The sequence below is a fragment of the Canis lupus genome, chromosome 5 (assembly GCF_048164855.1).
Source record: "Canis lupus baileyi chromosome 5, mCanLup2.hap1, whole genome shotgun sequence".
NCBI classification, from domain to species: Eukaryota; Metazoa; Chordata; class Mammalia; order Carnivora; family Canidae; genus Canis; species Canis lupus.
The window spans coordinates 58,806,709-58,832,579 of NC_132842.1; the positions used below are offsets into that span (position 1 = coordinate 58,806,709).

General features: G+C 37.5%; 1 protein-coding gene, 2 long non-coding RNA genes and 1 other non-coding gene across 10 annotated transcripts in view; 3 read left to right on the top strand and 1 right to left on the bottom strand.

Moving 5' to 3' along the window:
- The window catches only part of CNOT1 (CCR4-NOT transcription complex subunit 1), a 99,463-nt gene that overhangs the window by 67,078 nt on the left and 6,514 nt on the right, over positions 1-25,871 (top strand). For 3 of the 7 annotated variants that reach the window (XM_072826867.1, XM_072826869.1, XM_072826868.1), the window contains exons 21-43: positions 152-438; positions 1,358-1,436; positions 3,491-3,721; positions 4,041-4,181; positions 5,073-5,252; positions 7,015-7,131; positions 7,477-7,587; positions 7,920-7,997; positions 8,179-8,356; positions 9,156-9,286; positions 11,282-11,578; positions 12,252-12,392; positions 12,485-12,589; positions 13,559-13,678; positions 14,814-15,005; positions 15,752-15,894; positions 16,396-16,504; positions 16,792-16,961; positions 17,604-17,856; positions 20,084-20,332; positions 21,025-21,188; positions 21,389-21,506; positions 23,208-23,309. In XM_072826867.1, coding sequence (XP_072682968.1) covers positions 152-438; positions 1,358-1,436; positions 3,491-3,721; positions 4,041-4,181; positions 5,073-5,252; positions 7,015-7,131; positions 7,477-7,587; positions 7,920-7,997; positions 8,179-8,356; positions 9,156-9,286; positions 11,282-11,578; positions 12,252-12,392; positions 12,485-12,589; positions 13,559-13,678; positions 14,814-15,005; positions 15,752-15,894; positions 16,396-16,504; positions 16,792-16,961; positions 17,604-17,856; positions 20,084-20,332; positions 21,025-21,188; positions 21,389-21,506; positions 23,208-23,309 — 3,696 coding nt within the window. Of the gene's footprint in view, positions 1-151; positions 439-1,357; positions 1,437-3,490; positions 3,722-4,040; positions 4,182-5,072; positions 5,253-7,014; positions 7,132-7,476; positions 7,588-7,919; positions 7,998-8,178; positions 8,357-9,155; positions 9,287-11,281; positions 11,579-12,251; positions 12,393-12,484; positions 12,590-13,558; positions 13,679-14,813; positions 15,006-15,751; positions 15,895-16,395; positions 16,505-16,791; positions 16,962-17,603; positions 17,857-20,083; positions 20,333-21,024; positions 21,189-21,388; positions 21,542-23,207; positions 23,310-25,871 lie in introns of those variants that run through there. The other 4 variants (XM_072826870.1, XM_072826872.1, XM_072826871.1 and 1 more) reach the window with 2 other exon arrangements.
- On the top strand, positions 6,177-6,314 carry LOC140634544 (small nucleolar RNA SNORA46). Its single transcript, XR_012031984.1, has one exon. It is a non-coding gene; the product is annotated as a small nucleolar RNA SNORA46 (small nucleolar RNA).
- Positions 18,243-25,208, bottom strand: LOC140633807 (uncharacterized). The gene is made up of 2 exons (XR_012031408.1): positions 25,119-25,208; positions 18,243-19,034 (listed from the first exon to the last, which is right to left on the bottom strand). It is a non-coding gene; the product is annotated as an uncharacterized lncRNA (long non-coding RNA).
- On the top strand, positions 24,540-25,736 carry LOC140633808 (uncharacterized). The gene is made up of 2 exons (XR_012031409.1): positions 24,540-24,600; positions 25,269-25,736. It is a non-coding gene; the product is annotated as an uncharacterized lncRNA (long non-coding RNA).

The window sequence follows — 25,871 nt, forward strand, 5'->3', positions numbered from 1 at the left end:
TCTTCTAAATGAGCCAGCCAGCCTCCTCCAACCTTAAAGATTTTGTTTTTAAAAGTATATTCTTTTTAACAATTCTTTGAAGAATATGTAAGGAATGCTTTCCATAATAGTTTTCTTTATGCGTGTTTTGTTTTTGTCTTGCCTTTTCTAGGTATTAGAAATGTTACAGAGGTTTAAAGATTCTACCATAAAGAGGGAACGAGAAGTCTTTAACTGTATGCTGAGGAACTTATTTGAAGAATATCGATTTTTCCCCCAGTACCCTGATAAAGAGTTACATATAACAGCCTGCCTGTTTGGTGGGATAATTGAAAAAGGACTGGTCACTTACATGGCATTAGGTCTTGCCCTGCGATACGTTCTTGAAGCCTTACGCAAGCCTTTTGGTTCCAAAATGTATTATTTTGGGATTGCTGCACTAGATAGATTTAAAAATAGGTGAGTGAATAGGTTTTCTATGAAGCATCTCTCTCTCTCTCTCTCTCTTTTTTAATTAATTAATTTATTTTAGAGAGAGCATATGCCAGAGTGGGAGGGGCGGAAGGAGAGAGCATCTCAAGCAGATTCCACACTAAGCAGAGAGCCCAACTTGGGGCTTGATCTCACCACCTCAAGATCCTGACCTAAGCCAAAACCAATGTCAGGTGCTTAAACTACTGTGCCACCCAGGCACCCCTGAAGCATCTCTTTTTTAATATAATAAAAAATAATAACTATCATTTATCAACTAGTTCTTGTTATGCCTTATTATTATATGTATTTTAACAACTGTATGAAGTAAAAGAGGAGGAATTGAAAAAATTTCTTTATAATTATCAAAGAAGTGGTAGGAAAAGTATAAACTAAAATAGTTCTTTTGTTACTGTTTATTGAAATATACTTTAGATACAGTGAAAGTCACCATTTTAGCTTTTAGTTCTTTGAGTTTTGGCAAAATTTACACAGTTATGTGGCCTCCACTATCGTAATGAAGATACTGTATATTTTTGTCATTCCCAAGCAGTTTTCTTGTTTCCTCCTTTGTAATTTTGTGATCATCTTTGGTCCCTGGCAGTCACTGATCTGATTTCTCTCTAGTATTTCCAGTGTTCTTTAAGCAGAACCTTGCACAGTATTCTTGGAATTAGCATGATGGTTTTGAAATTATTCTGTATTGTATGTTTCAGTAGTTGTGTCTTTTTATTGCTGAGTAGCATTCCATTGTTTGGATTAACTGTGAATTGTTTTTCCATTTACCTGTTCATGAACATTTGAAATTATTTCCAGATAGTAATTTTAGTGGTTCATTGTAATCAAATTTTAACTGAAATAGGACCCTTACATGAAATAATGAATGAGTAAATGTTTTTGTTGACAGATTGAAGGACTATCCCCAGTATTGTCAGCACTTGGCTTCTATCAGTCACTTTATGCAATTTCCACATCATTTACAGGAGGTAAGTGTCTTTAATATCTAAAATCTATTAGTTGGAGAGTTTATTTTAATTTGATTTTGGAATTTCTGGGACTGGCATTAAGATTTCTTAATGATTGGCATGATACAGGGATATATACTATTTGCCATTTTGCAGCTTAATAATAGGTCATGAAAAATGTCATGCTTGGATTATCTTAGTGCTTTTGCTTCATATAATAAAAGTTTTTATCAGCTATTTTAGCTTTATAATGCTGTTGAAGAATATACATCTTGTGCTATTGCTAAGAATTCCTGCATGGTGGGATGCCTGGGTGGCTCAGTGGTTGAGCATTTGCTTTTGGCTCAGGGTATGATTCTGGGTCCGGGATCGAGTCCTGCAATCGGGTTCCCTGAAAGGAGCCTACTTCTTACTCTGACTGTGCCTGTGCCTGTGCCTGTGCCTCTCTCTGTCTCTCATGAATAAATAAAATCTTTTAAAAAATATTAATATGAGCCACGAGTATTGCTCATTCATGTGAGGGATTGGGAGAATATGCCACTATTGTAGTACGATGTAGGAAAGCAGAGTTTTTAATACTAACATGAGAAGTCAGAGGTTTACCACAATAAAATGTGTTTGGAATTCAGATCTGGGAATATAGACCTTGGAAAAGTGAAGACAAAGAGAAGTGGCATGGAAATGATCACACAAAATAGTGGTCTCCAGCAACCCCTCTTAACAAGATAATAGCTAGAGGGTGAGAGAGAGGTTATTTGTATTTCTATACTTAGTCAATTTATTTTTATTTATTTATTTTTAAAAATATTTTATTTATGTGTTCATGAGAGACACAGACAGAAAGAGGCAGAGGGAGAAGCAGACTCCCTACAAGAAGCCCGATGTGGGACTTGATCCTGGGATCATACCCTGAGCCGAAGGTTGAACATTGAAAAATGTTTAACTTCAGAGCCACGCAGGCGTCCCTATACTTAGTCAATTTAAAGTGTTATACTTTATTCAGAAATTGCCTTTCCTATTTGAAAATGCCCTTTATTTTTTTTAAAGATTTATTTATTTCAAAAGTGAGGTTGGGGGGGAAGGGCGGAGGAGAGAGTCTTAAACAGAAGCCTTGCTGAGTGTGGAACCCAACACGGGGCTTGATTTCACAACCCTGAGATTGAGCCAAAATCAAAAGTTGGATGCTTAACCAACTATGCTACCCAGGTGCATCGAAAATGTCCTTTTTTGATTAAAGTTATATGTCTAGATAGTTTTTTGTTTAGAAAGGGAGGGGGAGGGGCAGAGGGAGCAAGAAAATCTTAAGCAAGGCTCTTCACCCAGTTCAGAGCCAGATGCGTGCAGGGCTCGATATCACAGTCCTGAGATCATGACTTGAGCTGAAATCAAGAGTTGGACACTTAACCGACTGAGCCACCCAGCCACCTCTGGATAGTATTTTTTTTGTTTTGTTCAGGCCTAAACTGCTGGAAATAGGATCAGGAACCATCTATCAGTTTTCTAATTTGTGTATGGAAAGGTGGTTGAGTGGTCTGTGAAATTGAAAGAAGTCTGCCCTCTTGCTTATTACTCTCTCGTTGGCTGGGCTTTCTACAATGTGTTCCTTTATTTTGTAGTTATAGCTTTATTGGGAGGTAACTCACAGTGTATTTTTTTAGGCCTTAGGTTTCTCATCAGCATCCAATAAAAGAGATCAATTCAGTATAGAAATTAAAAATGTTAAAGTTTACATGTATTAAGGGATTTATGGAAGTATATATGAAGGTATCGGTGGCGGCTGTTTTGTAAGTTCTTCTCTAGAGTAGTTCCCTTGTAAATATTTTAAGACATACCAATATTTTACCTCCTAAAGAGTTCATGGTATCTACTTATGTATAATATATATATATATATATATATATATATATATATATATATATATGAATATGGACCAGAATGAGGCAAGGAGTGAGGGATATAGATGAACCAGAGGAGTGGTCTGAGGATTTCTCCCTTCTGAGAAGTGAGGGGAATGTAATTCTGAATTTTCAGTTTTTGTAAAGTCTTTTAATGTCTTTCCCTCTCCCTGTCCCTAGTATATTGAGTATGGACAACAATCTAGAGATCCTCCTGTGAAAATGCAGGGCTCTATTACAACCCCTGGAAGTATTGCACTGGCTCAGGCCCAGGCTCAGGCCCAGGTTCCAGCAAAAGCTCCCCTTGCTGGTCAGGTTAGCACGATGGTAACCACCTCAACAACCACCACTGTTGCTAAAACGGTTACAGTCACCAGGCCAACCGGAGTCAGCTTTAAGAAAGATGTGCCAGTAAGTAGATCTTTTTTCTTTTCTCGGGTATTTTATGTTGTAATGTCTCCAGTAGTGAGCATTATTTTAATTTTAATATAAATATCACATGCCTACTAAATGTAAAGACCAGCATTTCTTCTTTATTATCTCCCCTCCCCAGATTTCCCAGAGGCAGGCACTATTAATAGTTCAATATATATTTTTGCCAACACTTTCCAGTGTACAGTTGTGTATATACCATGTGTATGTTTTTTTACTAAAGGAATCAGTATACATTTTCCCCTGGGATTTGTCAAGCAGGCATTTCAGTTTATGTTCTGTACTTTATTTTTTTTAGCCTTCTATTAATACTACAAATATAGACACGTTGCTTGTGGCCACAGATCAAACTGAGAGAATTGTAGAGCCCCCAGAAAATATCCAAGAGAAGATTGCTTTTATCTTCAATAATCTCTCACAGTCAAATATGACCCAAAAGGTGAGCACAATGTAATAGTTTATATACCATTATGAATGCTGTCTATTCTTACCCATAACGGGTTGGGGGGATTTATTCTTGATGTTTTGCACCCTTTGTAATACTTTAAAGGTTGATAGAATCAAAACAAGGAGAATGTAGATATACAATTAGTGGCTAAGGTTTTTGTAGACATTAAACAGCACTAGTTTTGCAGTTAGTTTCACAGGCTTTTGAAGTAATGGTCTCATCATGGTGGAAGGTTTCACTTCTGTCTCATCGCAACTCATGTCCTCCCAGAGACCATTCAGAGTTTTTATTAAGTGTCTAAGAACTGAGGTAGACTTTGTGCAAAGCATAAGAAATCCTTACCTTTCAAGATTATATTATAAGGTATTGGAAATGTGTACTTTAGCCAGTAAGATTAGCCTGAACAAGTATTTTTTGAGATATTATCCATATGCCATCTTTCAAAATCCCACCAGAATTGATTAGGGGGAAATAAGCTGTTATTGTCCTTTTGGAAGAGAAGTTTCCTGGAGATGGAAATTTAGGGAAAAAAAAGTTTTGGCATTAGGTCTGTTTATGATAGGTTGTACATTAATAATTTATTCAATTTTTGTCAAATGGAGAGTTGAGTAAAATGGAGGTGAGGGACTTCATGTTTTATAATTTTAAAGCTGAAAGCGGCCATAGATGTTTTAGTCCTTATCTCCCACAGTTTGAGAGATGACTGATTGTACTAACATGGAATTGAATATATATACTTAATGGCATATGTCTGATATGGGGAGCAAATAAAGCATGGTGCTTTAGCATCAAATTTTGCAAGGAGCCACATGTTGTGGTATTGATCACAGGAAAAAACACAAGACTGTATTTTATCTTTTAATTGTCATATTGGTTGGCTAGGTTGAAGAACTAAAGGAAACTGTGAAGGAAGAATTTATGCCTTGGGTTTCACAATACCTGGTTATGAAGAGAGTCAGTATTGAGCCAAACTTCCACAGCCTCTATTCAAACTTCCTTGACACGCTGAAGAACCCTGAATTTAATAAGATGGTTCTGAACGAGACCTACAGAAACATCAAAGTAAAATTTAGTTCTTGTATTTCTTTTCGTTACTGTTCTGAATTTGGAAATACCTGATTGTACAAGCAGAATTTTGGGGGATAGGTTGGCTGTTTTTTTCCTATATGTTGTCTATATTAGGTTATTTATGAAAGTTGCCCTAGGGTTTGTTTCAAATATGGAATTAAAATTCACGAAGAATTTGTTTTTATTTTTATTTATTTATTTTTTAAAAGAATTTAGTTTTATAGACGTGTACTGTTTATTTTGAAAGTAGCTATACTATTCTATTTTCATCATTCCATGCACAATTTAGAATCTTTATCTTCTATTGATGTCTTTAACTTTTTTCCCCTTCATATATGTAATAGGCTCTTAGCTGGAGTCCCTCAGGTTCTTTTTCAGGTCTTATAGAAAGATTAATAACTTATAATAACTTTGTTAAAAAGACAATGTTGCAGTGAATCTTTTATGTCTTCTTTTTTTTTATTTTTTTATTTATTTATGATAGTCACAGAGAGAGAGAGAGAGAGAGAGAGAGAGAGAGAGAGAGAGGCAGAGACATAGGCAGAGGGAGAAGCAGGCTCTATGCACCGGGAGCCTGATGTGGGATTCGATCCAGAGTCTCCAGGATCGCGCCCTGGGCCAAAGGCAGATGCCAAACCGCTGCGCCACCCAGGGATCCCCTTTTATGTCTTCTTAAGTGCCACATATTCTAGCCTTATTTGTGGAATAGCTATTGTGAAGGATTCTCCGCAGTTTAGAGTCAGAGATTTCCTAGTGTGCTAACACTTGTTCCATAAAATTAGGTATTTTATTTTTCAGGAGGATTAATGTTTCAAGAAAGCAGCATACAGCTCTAATTATTCTTTGCATAACTTGGGGCATTGGTAAAAAAAAAAAAAAAAGAAAGAAAAAAAAACTTGGGGCATTGGTTTAGGAATCAGCACTATATTTAAACCTGTGGATGGGAATTTTCCCCATTCTTGGTTACGCTGTAGTGCAAAAGAATTCCTGGCTCTTTATGCTGCACAGCTGACATTGTGCCATTCTGCTGTTGCTGAATAGAGTTAAGGAACATAACTATAATCACCTTTTTTTATCTGATTGCAGTGTGATTGGGATGTGAAAGTTTCCACATATTCTAAAGCAAAATTTCAAGATACTTTTAAACAAATTTAAATTATAACTTTGTAGCCATAAATTTTATGGGGTAACCTATAGTAGATGTATGTAATGTGCATGCCCCAAAACATTCATGTGATGGTTATGTCCCACATTGGAAATTAAGAACTAGAGAATTAAAGAAATAGCTATTCTAGAAATTTTAAAAGAAGTGTTATTATACTGTGTTTCAGAAAGCTGTTTTAGTTCTCTGTAGTGATAAATAGTGACCTGGATAATACTAAAGACTGCAGTAGGTAATTGTGAACGTGGTTACGTTTTTCCATATGCTTGTTGTCTTGAAGGACTTGGAAGCATCGCTTTAATCATCATTTGAATTGAATGTTTGCTCTTCAAAACTAGATTTGCAATTGGGTGTCTGCTTCAAACCTAGCTAAAATTATCAGTTTTCAAATACTTTTCTCTGGGACTATAAATGAGCCTTTGTAGAGTTATATGGAATAGATCTACTCTGGGGACATGTTCTCACAATTGATGGCTCATTTTAAATGTAGGATAAAGTGGAATTCTCAGTTGAGTTTCTTTCTTTTTTTTCTTTTTTTGAGAATTTTTTTTCTTAAGCTCATTTTCTGTCTTTCTTAATCTTATACCATTTCAGGTGCTCCTGACCTCTGATAAAGCCGCAGCAAATTTTTCAGATCGTTCTTTGCTGAAGAATTTGGGACATTGGCTAGGAATGATCACTCTAGCTAAAAATAAACCCATCTTACACACTGTGAGTTCCAGCCAGAGGTTACGTAAAACTTGAGAATGTTCATATATAGCATATTATGTCTAAAAATCTGGACTTTATTTGGTACTATTTTTTTAATGATTATTGGGTGTTTGTAAGAGTTTGGCGCATGTTTTGAATCAAATTGTGGCATGCTTATGATCCTACATTATTTAGCAGGATAAACACAAGCCAGTAAGGGATGGCTGTCATTCCTTTTTGTAAGGCAGGGTCTTATTATATTGATTCCTAATTTGGGAATCCGTTTGGCAAGATACCTTTCTTTTAGTACTTTTTGAGGGGTTTTGAAGTATATTCCCAACTTTTAAAATATTTTTCTTATTCTAGGACTTGGATGTAAAATCTTTGCTGTTAGAGGCTTATGTAAAAGGACAGCAGGAGTTGCTCTATGTAGTGCCCTTTGTTGCCAAAGTCTTAGAATCTAGCATTCGTAGTGTGGTGAGTAGATTTTAATACTTTATTGATGGTTAATTTGTAATAATTAGTTTGTTTCAGCAAAAGGGCAAGAGATTATATCCTTAGTTCTTAGGAATGTAGAGCTAGTTTAGTCAGTCTTAGAGAAACTTGGATTTCCAGTGTGAGAGGCTAAGGTAACATTATTTTAAATCTGATTTTAATGGATGGCTTTTGGTTTTGGTGTTTTCGTAAAATATGATATAGATTGGAAAAGTAAGGATTTTGTAATGGGCACATAAGTGCTTAACTATTTTAAATAATACAAATTAAATAATGGTTTTTGGGGCCAGCTTAACATAGTAGCTTTTCTTTAGGTTTTTAGGCCACCCAACCCCTGGACAATGGCAATTATGAATGTATTAGCAGAGCTACATCAGGAACATGACTTAAAGGTAAATTTAAAGGCTGCTTTATCCTTTGGGGCATTCTCTGCCTTCACATTATTAAAATTTACAGGAAAGGTAGAGTATTTGGTGGGGGGAAGGGAAGCACTGTAACATTTGGGTGAGAACAGTAGATGTTGTGAATAAAGCTACATTAAAACAATTCTATTCAAATATTTGAATCCTGCAGTTAAACTTGAAGTTTGAAATTGAGGTCCTCTGTAAGAACCTCGCATTAGACATCAATGAGCTAAAACCTGGAAACCTCCTAAAGGATAAAGATCGCCTAAAGAACTTAGATGAGCAACTCTCTGCTCCAAAGAAAGATGTCAAGCAGCCAGAAGAACTCCCTCCCATCACAACCACAAGTAAGTGTGATAATTAGCCCTCTGCTTACCAGAATCTTCTTAAATGGTTCATCTTCATGCATATAGCAAGTTAAAAATATCCACATAATGTGGTGCTGAAATTTCACAAACTTTTTGGTAAGCTATCTAAATTATTAAGGAAAAGTTAGTTTTAGGTAGGCATTGCCTTAGGTATTAGAAGCCATCTAATAATTCATAAAATATTCTTAACTCAGTATCATTAATCATATCCCAAATAAGCCAGATTATCTTTTACATTGTTTGAATTCTCAGAACTGCATGGCATGATGGTCTATGTTATTCCTCAAATCTTAGGCTGGCCAGACTACCAACTAGACTGCATGGGGAGTGAATTATTATACTTGGATCATGTAAATTGGAAGTATGGGGGCTATGGGAGTGTTGAATGAAAGATTCAGATGTGAGTTAGAATAAACTAGCTTTTCATTCTCTCTTAGTCTGCAGTATCTAACAATCCCCAAATGAAACCAGGCAACAGCCTAGACTGGAACAAAGAATAATCCAGCAAGGCTTGGGTTTACTAATGCAGCATGTCCTCACAGTTGATTTACTTGCTCTGGGGCATTGTCACTGACATAGTTTTACATACTTTGTTCAAATCTTTAAAACAACAGAAGTTTTCTTATTGTAATTTAGGGTGGAAAAAATCTGACCTGTATTCCGGTCCCCCAGGAAACTAAATCTAGTTAATCTAATGAAAAATCACTTGATAGCCTGCTAATGTTACAGTAAAGAAGTTTGCTTTTTATTAGCTCTTGTTTTATCTTTTAATATTTAGCAACTTCTACAACACCAGCTACCAGTACCACTTGTACAGCCACGGTTCCACCACAACCTCAGTACAGCTACCACGACATCAATGTCTATTCCCTTGCAGGCCTGGCACCACACATTACCCTAAATCCAACAGTAAGTAAACACTGCTCCATTCCCCAGTTCCTACTTTGTGACAGGATAAATTGGCCACCTTCCTTTCCTTTTTCCCCCTTCTTCTGGATTTTTAGCAAAGAGCAGGAATTGGGAACTGCTATGTAGTACAGCTTGGATTTTTTTCTACTCTAAGAGTAGAGTATCATCTGTATTGTTCCTCATATCTAAATCCCGAGATTAATCAGCTGGCAATATAATTACAGTCACCAGGAATTCCTTCCAGAAATCAAAAGATCCTTGGGGTGTTCATAGCTTTTTTGCTCTTTATTTTCGTTGTCATGCCATCTTTAGCGTTACATTATGCCATTTCTTTTGGCAGACGGTTTGAACTGAGTTGTTTCCTATGTGTGTATTTAAATCTCTAGGCAAGGGTCTAGAAGTGGAACTTAATACTTTAAGTTAAATTTCTGTAGCTTGGTTATAGGAGGAAGTTTAGTTTGAAGTCCTGTAAGATTCCTATTTTTTTTTTCTTTTTTTTTTTTTTAAGATTCCTATTTTTAAAAGGTAGTATTTTATTCTGGTATGTTCAGAGTGATGATTATCTTCTGGTTTTTATTCTCCTTTACACTTGTTCAAAATCAGATACTTGGAGTATGATAATGGTCTTTTTTATTTTTTACTTTTTTTTTTTTAAGATTTTATTTATTCATTCATGAGAGACAGAGAAAGAGAGGCAGGCAGAGGGAGGAGAAGCAGGCTCCATACAAGGAGCCCCATGTGGGATTTGATCCCAAAATCCAGGATCACACTCGGAGCCAAAGGCAAACGCTCAACCGCTCAAAGGCAAACGCTCAACCTCTGAGCCACCCAGGGGTCCCTGATCTTTGTTTTTTAGAAACTGAAAATATTCACAAATACAGGAGTAAATAACATTAATACATCGAGCCTCCCCTCCCCCCCTTAAGGACATAAAGAAAGAGATCATTTTAACCTGCCCCCTGCACTATGTTTTGGGGAGAGGGGGCAGACCTGGATCTAGAAAACGTGATTTCCCTTTATGACACTGTCAGTAATCTGAATACTTTTTTGTATCCAGCATGAATATTTTTAAAATTTCCTACAAAGCCATTAAGTTAAATAGATGAAGTATTAGGGCATAGTTTGTTTCCCTGAGATAAAAGATTGTAAATAGTCTTTAAAGTAAAGCAAAATGGCTTTCAACATATGGTAGTATAAATGTTTGCTATTCTGAATTATTTGTAGTAATGTTTTTTAAGAAATCCTTTTCACTGTAAACTTGATTCTTTTTGCAATTCTCCAAGCAACTAAAAAAATTACTTTCTTTAAGAGAGTATTTAAGCTACGGACGCGTGGATGGCTCAGTGGTTGAGCATCTGCCTTTGGCTCTAGGTGTGATTCACAGCAGGATTCAGGGATTGAGGAGCCTGCTTCTCCTTCTGCCTGAGTCTCTGCCTCCCTCTCTGTGTTTCTCGTAAATAAATAAAACCTTAAAAAAGTACTTAAGCTACATGGGGTGCCTGGATGACTCAGTCTGTTAAGCATCTGCCTTTGGCTCATGTCATGATCTTGGGGTCCTGGGATTGAGCCCCGTGTTGGCCTCCCCTCTCAGGGAGTTTCCTTTTCCCTCCCTCTCTGCCCCAGCTCATGTGCTTGGACAGATTCTCTTTCTCTCTCAAATAAATCTTAAGGAAAAAAAAAAAAAAGTACTTAAGCCACAGATTTTAACTAAGCAAGCATGTAATGTACCCTATAATAAAAAATTTGCCCATCTGTCTTAGACTTTTTTAAAAAAATTGAAGATACATCTATTGTCACATATCACAAGGTATACTGAATACTACTCTCTTTGTAGCTTAGCTTCTATTTCCTGTGTTTTTCACTGCTTAATTTAAGGTAGACACTGGTAGTTAATGATTAATTTGTAGTAACTTCCAAAAGTCATGGGTGTGATTACCGATGAAAGTTGGGTTGTCTTAAACAACTGTTGACTTAACTTGTTTTTTCCCCACCTAGATTCCGTTGTTTCAGGCCCATCCACAGTTGAAGCAGTGTGTGCGCCAGGCAATTGAACGGGCTGTCCAGGAGCTGGTCCATCCTGTGGTGGATCGATCAATTAAGATTGCCATGACTACTTGTGAGCAAATAGTCAGGAAGGATTTTGCCCTGGATTCTGAGGAATCTCGAATGCGAATAGCAGCTCATCACATGATGCGTAATTTAACAGCTGGAATGGCTATGATTACCTGCAGGGAACCTTTGCTAATGAGCATATCTACCAACCTGAAAAACAGTTTTGCCTCAGCCCTACGTGTACGTTGATTATGTTCTTGGTGTAGTACACAATTCTTTATTTCTTGTCTGAAAGAGTTTTTCTTTGCATATCACATTTGTTTGATGCCTTCCTTTCTCTCAGATTGTAAATTCCATGAGGTGAAGCATCACATTTGTTTTTTGCTCACTATTATGTCCTCAGTATGGTGTTTGGCAGATAGTAGATCTCCAAATATTTATTGGTTTAAGGAAGTGACGGATAGAAAAAAGTGTCTAAGTTAGCAATCTTGTTTATCACTAAAAATTTAGATTAAAGCACTTGGAATAGGGATAGTACAAAGTAATTTTGGAAAGTGACTTCGTGCACACACACGCAGAAGCACACACTCCAGTAACTCATTTGTTTTGAGTCTTGCATGTCATATTTTCTTTCTTTCATTGCTTACTGTTTTCGTATTGTGCATATCAGAACAGCCTGATAAGTAAAATGTTTTGGGTGAATAGTATTTTCATCTTGTATACAGATGAAAATGATTATTAGGCTATTTCATGGTCACAGCTGATGAGTCATAAGTGGAGTCAGGGCTTTTTGTTTCGTTTTGTTTTTTTTATTTGTCTAGGTATTGCCATCCACAGAAAGACATCCACTCTTATGTCTTAACCATCCACAGAAAACTTTAAATTGTTTTCTTTTTGTTTCTTCTTCCAATAGACTGCATCCCCACAACAAAGGGAAATGATGGATCAGGCAGCTGCTCAGTTAGCTCAGGACAATTGTGAATTAGCTTGCTGTTTTATTCAGAAGACTGCAGTAGAAAAAGCGGGCCCTGAGATGGACAAGAGATTAGCAACTGTAAGTGTTTACATTTACCATTTAAGTATTTTTTTTTCCTATTTAAGAAAATGCCTCATAACAAGAACCTCAGTGACTTTTTTTATTTGCAGGAATTTGAGCTGAGAAAACACGCTAGGCAAGAAGGGCGCAGGTACTGTGATCCTGTTGTGTTAACATACCAAGCTGAGCGGATGCCAGAGCAAATCAGGCTGAAAGTGAGAATCGGGGCTTTGTCTTTCTCTGACCATCTTTGTTTTCTTTCTATTCTTGTTGCTTAAGCTCTTCACTAAGACAGTGGGGTTGTATATTTCTGAGACAGATCCTACCTCAGTAGCATATCATTTGAAGGCTACCTGTGGAGAAGGCATGAAAGATAACTTAGATGGGGGTGCCTGGCTGGCTCAGTTGGTAGAGTGTGACTCTTGACTTTAGGGATGGAGTTCAAGCCTCATGTGAGGGATTACTTAAAGTTACTTACTTTAAAAGATTTCCTAAAGATAAAATCTTTCAAATACGTATATATTTAAAGAGGGTAATCTTAGAGGCAGCCCAGGTGGCTTAGCGGTTTAGTGCCGCCTTCAGCCCAGGGTGTGATCCTGGAGACCCCGGATTGAGTCCCATGTCAGGCTCCCTGCATGGAGCCTGCTTCTCCCCCTGCCTATGCCTCTGCCTCTCTCTGCCTCCCGCCCCCCCATAATTAAATAAAATCTTAAAAAAAAAAAAAAAAGGATAACCTTAGATGTATGCACCTCCCAGTTGGTTGAAGTGTTACCATAAAGAGTTCATGTCCTTGTTTGGTTTTACAACTTGGTCTTTCCTTCTGGTACTTATGTTTTTATTGCTAGTTACTTACTATGAAAAGATCATGTGAGAAATCTGATAATTTTACCAGCTCCACTGGAGAATTGGGACTTGTTTTGGTCCAATCTGAAGCATTTTCCAGTGGAAAAACTCAAATGAATTTATCAATGAAGGGGACTCTTGACAGGAATCAGGGAAATGGGAAACACTGAATTGCGTGCAAACCGTACTCAGTCATGCACACAACGTCAATATGTTGCAGTGACTCCTCAGTCCCCTCTCAGAACCCCCGTGATTATTCCTATGCAAACTTTCCACTTTCAAAAAACTTGGGTTCAGTTCTGTAAAGAGGATCCTGTCAAAATTGTTCTTCTTCTTTCCAGGTTGGTGGTGTGGACCCAAAGCAGCTGGCTGTTTATGAGGAGTTTGCACGCAATGTGCCTGGCTTCTTGCCCACAAATGATTTAAGTCAGCCCACGGGATTTTTAGCTCAACCCATGAAGGTAAGTCATTGCCTGGGATTAAATTGAGTGTTTTACATTTTACTTTGAATGTTTTTATCTGTTAACCTATCACTTGCTTCCTGTGAGCTTAAGTTAGGAGGAAAACTTAACCCCACAATTATTGAGTATATCTGTTCTTTGTATCAGCTCAGCACTGGCATATGGGGGACACCCCCCCCCCCCCCATGAAATTGATTTTCATGTTTGGCCTAACTAGAGGAATTTACATGGGTGATCCACATGGCTTCGCCTGTTTTTATTTGTTTTGGTTTTGTTTGTTTTGTAAAGACATTTTGAAATAGTCATATACAGAAAACTTGAATATATAGGAAGAAACATTTTCCCCCTGAACCATTTGAATATACAATGCTGACCCTTAGGTCCCAGTCACTCTTGAATACTTTGGTCTGTATTATCTAAAAAGACATTCTCCTGCCAGTACTGCCATTGAAATCAGGAAGTTAACACCGATATATTGATACTTAATTAGTCCTCGTTCAGGTTTTATGAAGTGTCTCAGTATCACTTTTTTATAGTAAAAGGCCCTATTTCAGAATCGCACATTTCAGTTAGTTATATTTTTTAAATTCACCCCAGGTTGGTCTGTTAGAACACTTCTTCCTCCTCTTTTATGATCTCAAGACTTCTACAGACTATAGGCCAGTTATTTTCTAGAACGGCTTGATTTGGGTTTGTCCAATATATGTTCTCAGGAATAGATAGTGCATTTTTGATAGGTTTATCACAGAAATGATTTTGTGTTATTCTATCAGGCTTTGATAGCTGGACTGAATACTATTTTCCATGATTTGGATTACCTAATTTCCTAGGCTGTATCCTATCCCATTATTTATCTTGCTTGCTTTAATTACTTGATTGTGTGATGGGTTTTCCTCAGTCAAATGAAATACACCCCCCCACCCCCACCCACCCCCACTGGCAATCCCTGCCTTGCACTTCACTGCCCCACCTAATGTTATTAAGATTGAATAGTTCAGGAAGGGGAAAGGAAGAGAACCCTTCTATGTTTCAATGAGAAAAAAATTCAGTGAGTAAACATACTAAATGACTTTTTAATTGCTGCACGAAAAATCTTTAAAATTTTCCTTTTTGGTTGTCTCCTTCTGTAAAACAGCAAGCTTGGGCAACAGATGATGTAGCTCAGATTTATGATAAGTGCATTACAGAATTGGAGCAGCACCTGCATGCCATCCCACCAACTTTGGCCATGAATCCTCAAGCCCAGGCTCTTAGAAGTCTTTTGGAGGTTGTAGTATTATCTCGAAACTCTCGGGATGCCATAGCTGCTCTTGGATTGCTCCAGAAGGTTAGTTATTAAATGTTACCTTTTTTTTTTTTAAAGATTTTATTCATTCATGAGATACGGCGGGGGGGTGGCGGGGCGGTTTGCAGAAACACAGGCAGAGGGAGAACCAGGCTCCATGCAGAAGCCTGACATGGGACTTGATCCCGGGACTCCAGGATCACACCCTGGGCCGAAGGCAGGCGCCAAACTGCTGAGCCACCCAGGGATCCCCTTAAATGTTACTTTTAAGAAGAGACTAAAATATAGTGACTCACACCACCATCTCCTTAAGTTATCCTAAGATTTTAGAATTCAGATAAAACAAATTCTGTTTGGTAATAAGGCAAGTAATTTTCTCTAGAATGTAGTCATGACAGTCATCAATGGTGAAATGGGACAGAAATTTTTCATTAAGAGTTTTTGAAAATATAGTTAAGAAACTTTAAAAGATAGCACTTTAGATTTGGTGAAATAGATTGATCCAAGTACTTGGGTGATGTTGGGAGGGTTGGTGGGGAACATTGGATTTTCACCCTGTAGGGATGGTGGGGCATTTCCTGTGTAGAACACTGAATATAAACTAGATAAAATTTAAAGAGTTGTGTGTGTTAGGGTAAGTGAAAAGCATTTTGGTGAGTGCAGGCATTGTTAAATGGAGGCTTTAGAAGCTATGTTGTGGTTTTTGTTAAGGTTTGGTTTTTGACTTTGATGGTTGGGCCGCGAGTCCTGTATTTTCCATGTTTGTGACTACTGTTTTTCTTCCATAGGCTGTAGAGGGTTTATTAGATGCCACAAGTGGTGCTGATGCTGACCTATTGCTGCGCTACAGGGAGTGCCACCTTTTGGTGTTAAAAGCTCTTCAAGATGGCCGGGCATATGGGTCTCCGTGGTGTAACAAACAGATCACAAGGTTAGTAGCCATCTTAGAAGAGTACTATTTATTGGAGTGCTTTCTAACATACATGCCCTGTTTGTGTCCAGAGATTTCCTTTTTCTAGAAGGTAAATGGGACATTTGTCCAATTCTAAGTACTGAGAATAGTTGATTGGTTGGCCTTTTCCCATTTGGTACACATGATGAGTATGGAAAACCAGTACCTTGCATTGGGGGATAAATTGTAGATCATTGGTTTTAGAAGGTTTCGATGATTTCATAGCAGTGGTGTTCATATATAAATATTTCAGTGTCTTAAGTGGAATGCTTTGTTTTCTAGGCTTTGAAAGAAAAACTTGAGTTATAACACTAGGCTGTCTGTTCTACTTCATTATTGGCTCTTTTGAACCTTAGATACTAATTTGCAGTTGGTTCTCAAAGCATCCTTAATTTAGAACAAATTACAATTGGATAAAACGGGTTATTTTACTTGATACGGTATGGTTAGGTCTTTTCTCTAAAGACATAATTTTTCTAGGTGCCTAATTGAATGTCGGGATGAGTATAAATATAATGTGGAAGCAGTGGAGTTGCTCATTCGCAATCATTTGGTTAATATGCAGCAGTATGATCTTCACCTAGCTCAGGTATGGAAGAAAGTTTGTTTTTTGTTTTTAAGATTTATTTATTCATGAGATACACAGGGAGAAAGGCAGAGACATAGGCAGAGGGAGAAGCAGGCTCCATTCAGGGAGCCCGATGCGGGACTCGATCTTGGGACTCTGGGATCATGCCCTGAGCTGAAAGGCTCAACCACTGAGCCACCCCAGTGTCCCGAAGAAAGTTTCTTAAAAAGGAAAAGAGACTCTGGTAGTTGGGAAGTGTGTTTGCTTTAAGTGTTGTCTATCTTACATTGTGCTTTCTGTGTTGCCAGTCAATGGAGAATGGTTTAAATTACATGGCCGTGGCATTTGCTATGCAATTGGTAAAAATCCTATTGGTGGATGAAAGGAGTGTTGCTCATGTTACTGAGGCAGATCTATTCCACACCATTGAAACTCTCATGAGGATTAATGCTCACTCCAGAGGCAATGCTCCAGAAGGGTGAGGATGAAATGTTTTGGGATCTTTGTGTATGTAGTCTATGAAGGAGCTTTAGAAATGAATGTGCAGACTTACTAACAATACCTGTTAACAACTGCTGTACCTACAATATGTGGGAAAACTTTAATGAGGCCTGATGTTGTCCCTTGAAGTATGAAAGCTTAACTAATTGACAAGGCTTCTTGCTATAGAGCATGTAGTACACACAGTACTAGACTTGATATTAAGAGCCCTGTGTTTAGGGCACTTTTAAAATCTGATTTTAGGCAAGTTGATTTATGTTTTCTTAAATAAAATAGAAGTAAAATATCTCAAAGAATTGTTGATAAGATAAATAATAAACCATGGCACAGGGTAGGCAAACTGTCAGTATTTGTTGACCATGAACATTAGCTCCATTTCAACTGGCACTTTTTGCGGGGCGGGGGGGGGGGGGGGGGGGCGCGTCAAGAAGTGGCATACCCAAGTTTGGTCTTTTGCATGTTATGTGGTCATGAGTAAACAGAAGAACCCAAGGATAATTTTGTTTATGTATGGAAATCACTAAAGTGGTTTCTGTTAAATAAACAAATTGTCCAACTGTATGTCTGTGAAGTCACAACCATGAGTAGACTGATTTTCACTCTGGATTTATTGTACTAGATTGCCCCAGCTGATGGAAGTAGTGCGATCCAACTATGAAGCAATGATTGATCGTGCTCATGGAGGCCCTAACTTCATGATGCATTCTGGAATCTCTCAAGCCTCAGAGTACGATGATCCTCCAGGCCTGAGGGAGAAGGCAGAGTATCTTCTGAGGGAATGGGTGAATCTCTACCATTCAGCAGCAGCTGGCCGTGACAGTACCAAAGCTTTCTCTGCGTTTGTTGGACAGGTAGAGCTTTTGGAAAGAAAGGTGCTTTTTATTCAACATAAGTAGGGTGTGATGCCTCCAATATTTAAGCTCAGTATTATGTACCTGTGGTCAGACAGTTTACCTCCATACTCATGTAAACCAAAAATGTCATCATCATTATTCTGTTAAATTGATAAAGCCTATTTCTTTCCTCATCTTTGGACCCTAACCAGTAAATTCAACATTTCATGTCCCCTTTAGTTCTACTTTATCCCATTTCAGTTGTCACAATTACAAAGTACAGTGGATCAGATAATGAAAAATGAAATTGCCAGATGTATGTAGTAATTACACTAGCTCTATAATCAGTAGTGAGGGGATTATGGGCTAATAAATAAAATTCTCATAATAGCTCATGTTAAAAAAATAGGAAAACAACAAAAAACTTAAAATATTTAAATGGTAGAGCCTTTTATTATTAAGTAGCTTACTTACCTAAAACTGATTAACATATTCTTTTGGGAAATAGTTTCCAGTATTTATTTTCATTTGATTTGATCTAAATTGGACTTTGAGTTAAAGTGTTAAGAAACAAGTTCCTAGAATAATTAGGTTTGGAAAGAGTATTTGTGAACAGGATGAACAAAAATGTAGGAAAAGAACCATAGTACCATTTAGCATTCTGTTTTTGATCATTACTGTCTGTTTTCAGCCACTGTGAGGGATTCATACCCATTAGTCAGTGTGTCCTACTAATCATATTACTTAATGGCAAGAATGGTACTTTTGCTGAACTGGCCTTAGAATTCCTTTAGTAGAACTGTTCTTTGTTTAGGGAGAGATATTTATCTGGTTATTTCTGCAGATTGACCATTGTATTTCTTTAAACTGAGACCAGAGTTTAGGTGTGCTACCAAAGATTGCAAATTAGATTTGTTATCACATAAATGACAATGGAATGTGGAAGAGCTGATTTGAATTTCAGAAGTTAAAGTTGAATTTACTTTTCAAGATGAATGTTAACTTATTTAAATAAATCATACTAAGTAGGTCTGTACCATAACAGAATTCTAAAATATACCTTAATGCAAAGCTGTTATTGAATGTTATAGTTTGATACTTGATTTGGATAGAAGAACTTTAAATCAGTTGGTTTTTGTGATCATCAGTATTTCATGGGTATGGATGTGGCACCTGTCTCAGCTCTTCCTGCTGGCTTATTTACTCGTTTCTTCTCTCTGTTTAAAAAAAAAAAGGATAATTTATACTTTTTGTTCCCTTTTGCATCCTTTTGAGAATTCTTTCCTCCTTGCGTTCCCTTTTGATCACAGCAGTTTGTCTTCATTACCACCACCACCCCTTAGTTTTTCAGATTTCAATGTACAAAAGTCCCTCTGCTGACCTCCTGTCTTGCCTTAGGGTACATTAATGTCAATTCAGCTATTTTATTTTTATCAAGGGACAGTGAAATTGTTTTAAAGTTTCCAAGATAATGATCAAGTTTTCATTCTGGGCTTGGTTTCTTTAAGTAAGCACTGACTTTGCTCTCCGTCTGCAGCCTTAACCTTTGTTATGCTGCTGCCTTTTTTTGTACTAGCCAAGTAACTGCTCTGCTTCGCTTCACTTGCAAATCATGTCATAAAATTTGTACTTTTATCCTTTAACATTTTATTTTAAACTGTGAATTTACATTAAAATAAACTTTAGTTTTCATTAAAATAGCCAAATATGATCTGTGGCTATTTTCTTTGGTGTACCCACTTAATTGTACAAATTATTACTTGATTTTCCTGTTGCAGCTAGTTGGCGTTTTGAAAATTTTGTCATTGGTTAAGTCAGCTGGAAAAAATTATCTTAAATTCTGTAGGAAAGTGAAATATATGTAATTTAATTTCATACTTGGGGAAATGAGTTGTCTAGAATGTCTTTATATGATTTCAGTGGGTTCCTAAAAATTGTCTATTTGCCTAGTTAAATTTCCACAATATTTGGCTGTGGACTATTGTTCATGTTATGACAATAAATTGTCATGTTATTATCTTTCTCAATTATAGTCTTTTTTTGTTCTCCATTAAACTTAAAACTGAGGAATTCTGTCACCAGTCCTTAATGGAGAAATCATTTTCATGGCACGTTTTTTAAAGTAAGAATTAGAAATGTGACAAGGAATAAATGAGTGAATATTTCTTAAGCATGAAAATTTAAAATTTGTGTATTTATCTTACTGTGTTTTTGTTTTTTATATATGTGTGTGTATATATTATTGTTGTTGTTGTTCCCTTGATAGATGCACCAGCAAGGAATCCTGAAGACTGATGACCTCATAACAAGGTTCTTTCGTCTATGTACTGAAATGTGTGTTGAAATCAGTTACCGTGCTCAGGCAGAGCAGCAGCACAATCCTGCTGCTAATCCTACCATGATCCGAGCCAAGTGTTATCACAACCTGGATGCTTTTGTCCGACTCATTGCACTGCTAGTGAAGCACTCAGGGGAAGCCACCAACACTGTCACAAAGATTAATCTGCTGAACAAGGTCTGAACTTCTCTTTTGCCTTAGTCTTGGTACACTTAAAATCTACAACAGTGGTTCTCAGGGCCCAACCCATTTCCTAAAACATTTAGTAACATCCTTTTTCTGTCTTGAAATTAAATTATAAAGATAATCACTAAATACTTGAAGAGTGTGGTGCCTTAACTAAAAGACCAAAGATGGTGGGGGGAACAGGATATTTCAGTATGTTAATATTTGGTAATGACTGTCCTTTGCTGTGAAGTGGGAAAATCAGGTGGAATGCAGGATGGTCCTTTGACACATTTCTACAGCCTTGATCTTTCCTGGTTGGCCCTCCATCTACTAAATGCCAACCATTTCGCCTCTTGGCAACTTCACATCAGACCAGAAAAATTAGGTTTTTAGATTGTATTAACTAATAGAATATGATGTACCACGCTCATTTCTAGACCTTTTAATACTGGTGGGTGTTTGTGAAGAGTATACATCTCTGGTCCAAGATTATCGAAATTCAAAGAAAATACACAAATCTGCAGGCCACATCAAACCAGTGTTTGGTGGCCCCCTTGGCTGCCAGCATTTAATTGTGTATTCAAACGGTATATATCCTTTCTTTTAATGTGGGGCTTAAGAGTACGATAACAAAGTATGTCTAGTGAATGATAAGTGAATTATCTTCATAATTTATAAGCTCTAATATATGTACTCTGTAGGTCCTTGGTATAGTAGTGGGAGTTCTCCTGCAGGACCATGATGTTCGGCAAAGTGAATTTCAGCAGCTTCCCTACCATCGAATTTTTATCATGCTGCTCTTAGAACTCAATGCACCTGAGCATGTATTGGAAACCATTAATTTCCAGACACTTACAGCTTTCTGGTGAGTATTGTTGAATTTAATAGACCGTTCTTGTTAAGGATTGCTGTTTTAGTGGTAAAATTGAGAAGTAGTAATCTTGTGGATTTTGAAGCATATTGATTTGAAAAATAGCTTCCATGTTGTCTACTTACTTATGTTGATCTATTGTTTACTATATTTAAGTTGGACCTTGGTTCTGACTAAGTCTTTTTTCCCTTCAGCAATACATTCCACATCTTGAGGCCTACCAAAGCTCCTGGCTTTGTGTATGCCTGGCTTGAACTGATCTCCCACCGGATATTTATTGCAAGAATGCTGGCACATACGCCACAGCAGAAGGTGTGGCTGCAGTTTATCTTCTACAGATGAAGACTGTAACTACTTGGAGCTTATTATTAGCACTCAGTCATTTAGTAATAATTGCACTTTTCCCAGGCTTAGTCGAGAATTATTTAATGTGGAGTATAGTTATGGAGAGAGGTTTAACCAGTACTTGACTGCCTCTGCCTAGAAGCCACTCTTCAATGATAAGGGTATTGCTTTTCCAAGTCTGTTGTGAGCCATCTGTATTAATCTCTCTTAAGGACTTTTATTAAAAAGTTGAAACCTGGGCAGCGCCGGTGGCTCGGCGGTTTCGCGCCTGTCTTCAGCCCAGGGCGTGATCCTGGAGACCCAGGATTGAGTCCCACATCGGGCTCCCTGCATGGAGCCTGCTTCTCCCCCTGCCTGTGTCTCTGCCTCTCTCTCTGTGTCTCTCATGAATAAATCTATCTTTGAAAAAAAAAAAAGTTAAAACCTTGGAGCACCTTTGTATAAAGCTTTGGATAATTAATGGAGCTCTACAGCCTGCCAGTTTTATAAGTTCTCACTCTAAATGCTAAAGCTCTCACACTCAAGGGTGAAGACCACTGGTCTATATTTGAAGAAAATTAGGATCAAGTTCTAGTAAAGAGTTTTTAATTGTGTAATTGCAAATAAACACAGTTAACATGAGAAATTTTTCTCCCATTTAAATGGGAGAAAATGGCAAATGAATACTGTAGAAAGTATTCTTGATTGGCCCTTCCAATTAAATGTGACTAATATGCTTGGCAGAAAAGAAAGTGAGACAGTCCTTAAATGGAGTGGGTTTTATTTGGTATTTCAGGAGGAGGAACACAATAACAATAAAATTGTCCAAAAATAAACATGATTAATATAATTGGGAGATGGTGACAGTCCAAGTTTGGCTGAAAATAGAGGATTTATGTTGTGAACTTTTTGTAAACTGGATTAGGTTATTTGACAGGAGTTGGAAGTGGGGGAAAAATGATTGAGACCTAGGGCTTAATTAAAAGAGGGAATTAAAACAGACCTCTGTCAGTTTCTTAGTTGACTGTTCTGTGTTGTGTCTGAAATTTTCTCAGTTATCTCCTCCTCTTTAAATTTTGCTTATAGGAATTTCTGGAGAGTACCCCCCCGCCCATGATTGATTGATTTATCTTTTTTTTAAGATTTATTTTTATTTATTTATGATAGAGAGAGAGGGAGAGGCAGAGACACAGGCAGAGGGAGAAGCAGCCTCCATGCCAGGAGCCCAACACGGGACTCGATCCCGGGACTCCAGGATCGCGCCCTGGGCCAAAGGCAGGCTCGAAACCGCTGAGCCACCCAGGGATCCCCTGATTTATTTATCTTTAGAGAAAAAGAGCTAGAAATCCAAGCTGACTCCCCACTGAGTGTGGAATTGGCCGGGAAGCTCAGTCTCATGACCTGAGATTACAGCCTGAGCCGAAATCAAGAGTCAGATGCTCAACCAACTCAGCCTCCCAGGCACCCCTGGAGCAATTTTGTTTTAAATACCATTTCTCACTATTGCCATAGTTACGCTTACTCCTTTTTAATGTCAGTCAGTCCTTAAGAGAGGTATATATGTCAGTATTCTCTAGTTATATTAGTAAGAGGAAGATAATAAGTCACAATGTAGCTGCTTGGGCAACTTTTTGGTGGTAGATCAGCAGCTGAGTATAATTATGACTCATGTATATTTCTTTCTTTCAGGGATGGCCTATGTATGCCCAGCTACTGATAGATTTGTTCAAATATTTGGCTCCTTTCCTTAGAAATGTGGAACTCACCAAACCTATGCAAATCCTCTATAAGGTAATTAATTTGGAGTTATAAAGCCTAATTTTCTTTTATTAAGTTTTCTGTTTCGGGGGTTTTTTAAAAAGATTTTGTTTATTTGCAAGAGAGGGCAGGGAGAGGGGCAGAGGGAAAGGAAGAGGGAGCCTGATGCGGAGCTAGATCCCAGGACCCTGAAATCGTGACCTGAGTTCAGGTCAGACACTTAACCAACTGATCCACCCAGTTACCCCAATTTTTTATAAAGCCTTTAAAGGATAACATATTCAGAAAAGTACAAAAATCAAATGTGCTTGCGCAGTCAGTCCCTGAACAGGGATTCATAGGTTCAACTTTAGTATATACTACTAGTTTTACTAAATAGATATGTCCATTAACTCTTACACCAGCATATACCTATTATTGTCTGCTTTTTGTTTTAACTGTTTTGGGCAGTTGTACAGTAGGATCTCATTATGGATTTATTTTGTATATTCTTGTTTTTTTTTTCTTTTTGTGAGTATAGATTAGTCATTTGGATTTTAAGAGTTTTTTATTTATTCATTAGAGAGAGATAGCACACATGTGGGTGCACAAGCAGTGGGAAAGGCAGAGGGAGAGAGAGAAGCAGATTTCCTGCTGAGCTAGGAGCCTATCATGTGGGGCTCCATCCTAGGACCTGGAGATCACGACCTCAACCATCTAAGCCCCCCTGGCACCCTGCCATTTGGGTATTCTTTTGTGATGTTCCTTTTATAGTTTTATGCTCAAATTTCCACTAGATTATCTGTATTTTTTTTGTAGGAATTTTTTATGTATTTCTGGATATAAACCCTTTAATACGTATTCAAACCGTTGTCACTCTTGTGGCTTGCCTGTTAACTCCCTTAAACGTTAGGTGTCCTTTGAGGAATGGAAGTTTTCAAAAATAATCAAGTTTTTGCTTTCATTAAATGTTTCTTTTTAAATCTCATGTAAGAAATCTTTGCCAATCCCAAATTGCAATCTGTTCTGTATACACTCTGTTCACTGACCAAGAAGCCATGTTACTCTGGCTTTTATGCCTAGGTGATATGATCTGTGTCTCGTATTTATTTTTGTGTATGGTGAGGTTCTTTTCCTTCTTTTTCCTTTATATTCCCACCCCAATAAATAATACAAGGCTTTTCAGTGCCATTCTTCATTCCATATTGAATTGATTGGGCACCTTTGTCAAAATAATTGACTATTTGTGTATGGCTGTCTTAGTTGATCTCTTTATCTGTTTGTAGAGGCCAGTACCAAACTGTCTTGATTCATAAAACTTATAAAGTCAGAGTTATCAAGCAGAGTAAGTGCTCTTCAACTTTGCTCTCTTTTAAAAATTATTTTGGCTATTTTGTGTCATTTGCCATTGCATAAAGAACTGCAGTCAGCTTGACTTTGAAAACTGGCTGGGATTTAGATTGAGATTGCAGGGGATTTGTAGATCACTTTGAAGAAAATAGACCTCTTAATAATATTGAGACTTTCAATCCTGAACATGTGTATTTCTATTTAGTTAGGTCTTTAATTTCTCTCTGCAGTGCTTTTGTATAGTTTTCAGCGTAGAAGTTTTCAGCCTCTTTCTTTAGACTTATCTGTAGATATTTGATGTTTTTTGTAAAGTGGTAGAACAGCTTTTAAATTTTTTCGTATTTGTTGATCCTGTATAGAAACAAAATTGATTTTTGTATATTGGCCAGCTACCTTGCAATATTTACTTTCTCTGCGAGTTTTCTTGTGTCTTTTGTGGGGAGAAGTATATTCTGTATACACAGTCATTAAATCTGCATATAACAGTGGGTTTTTGTTTTGCTTTTTACCTACCTTACTGCAGTGGCCAGGAACTCCAGGACAGTGTTGAATAGAAGAGTGATAATGGCATGCTTGTCTCATTAATGCTCCTTAAAAAAAAAAGCTTTCAGTAATTCAGCATTAAGTGTAATGTTTTTATAAATCTACGGTTTTGTTTTGCAGGTATCATTATCTAAATGAGGAAATGCCCTGCTATTCATAATTTGTTGAGTTCTGAAATCATTCAATGGGTATTGAGTGCCTTTTCAAGATTATGTAAAATATTATTTCTGGGGGCGCCTGGGTGGTTCAGTGATTGAGCCTCTGTCTTTGGCTCCGGTCGTGATCTGAAGAGTCCTGGGATTGAGTCCCGCATTGGGCTCCCTGCAGGGAGCCTGCTTCTTCCTCTGCCTGCGTCTCTGCCTCTCTCTCTGTGTCTTGCATGAATAAATCAGTAACATCTTTTTTAAAAAACATTTTTTCGGGCAGCCCCGGTGGCCCAGCGGTTTGGTGCCCTCCCAGCCCAGGGTGTGATCCTGGAGACCCCGGATTGGGTCCCATGTCAGGCTCTCCCTGCATGGAGCCTGCTTCTCCTGTGCCTCTCTCTCTCTCTCTGTCATGAATAAATAAATAAAATATTTAAATAAAAAACGTTTTTCTGTTGTTAACTCCAACAAATACTTAAACTGCCATTACATTTTGGGCCATTTGGTCAGATATATCATTGTGATTTCTAGTTCCGATATTTGGCATTTTTGTGTGATTTTTCACATCAAGTTTTGGTAT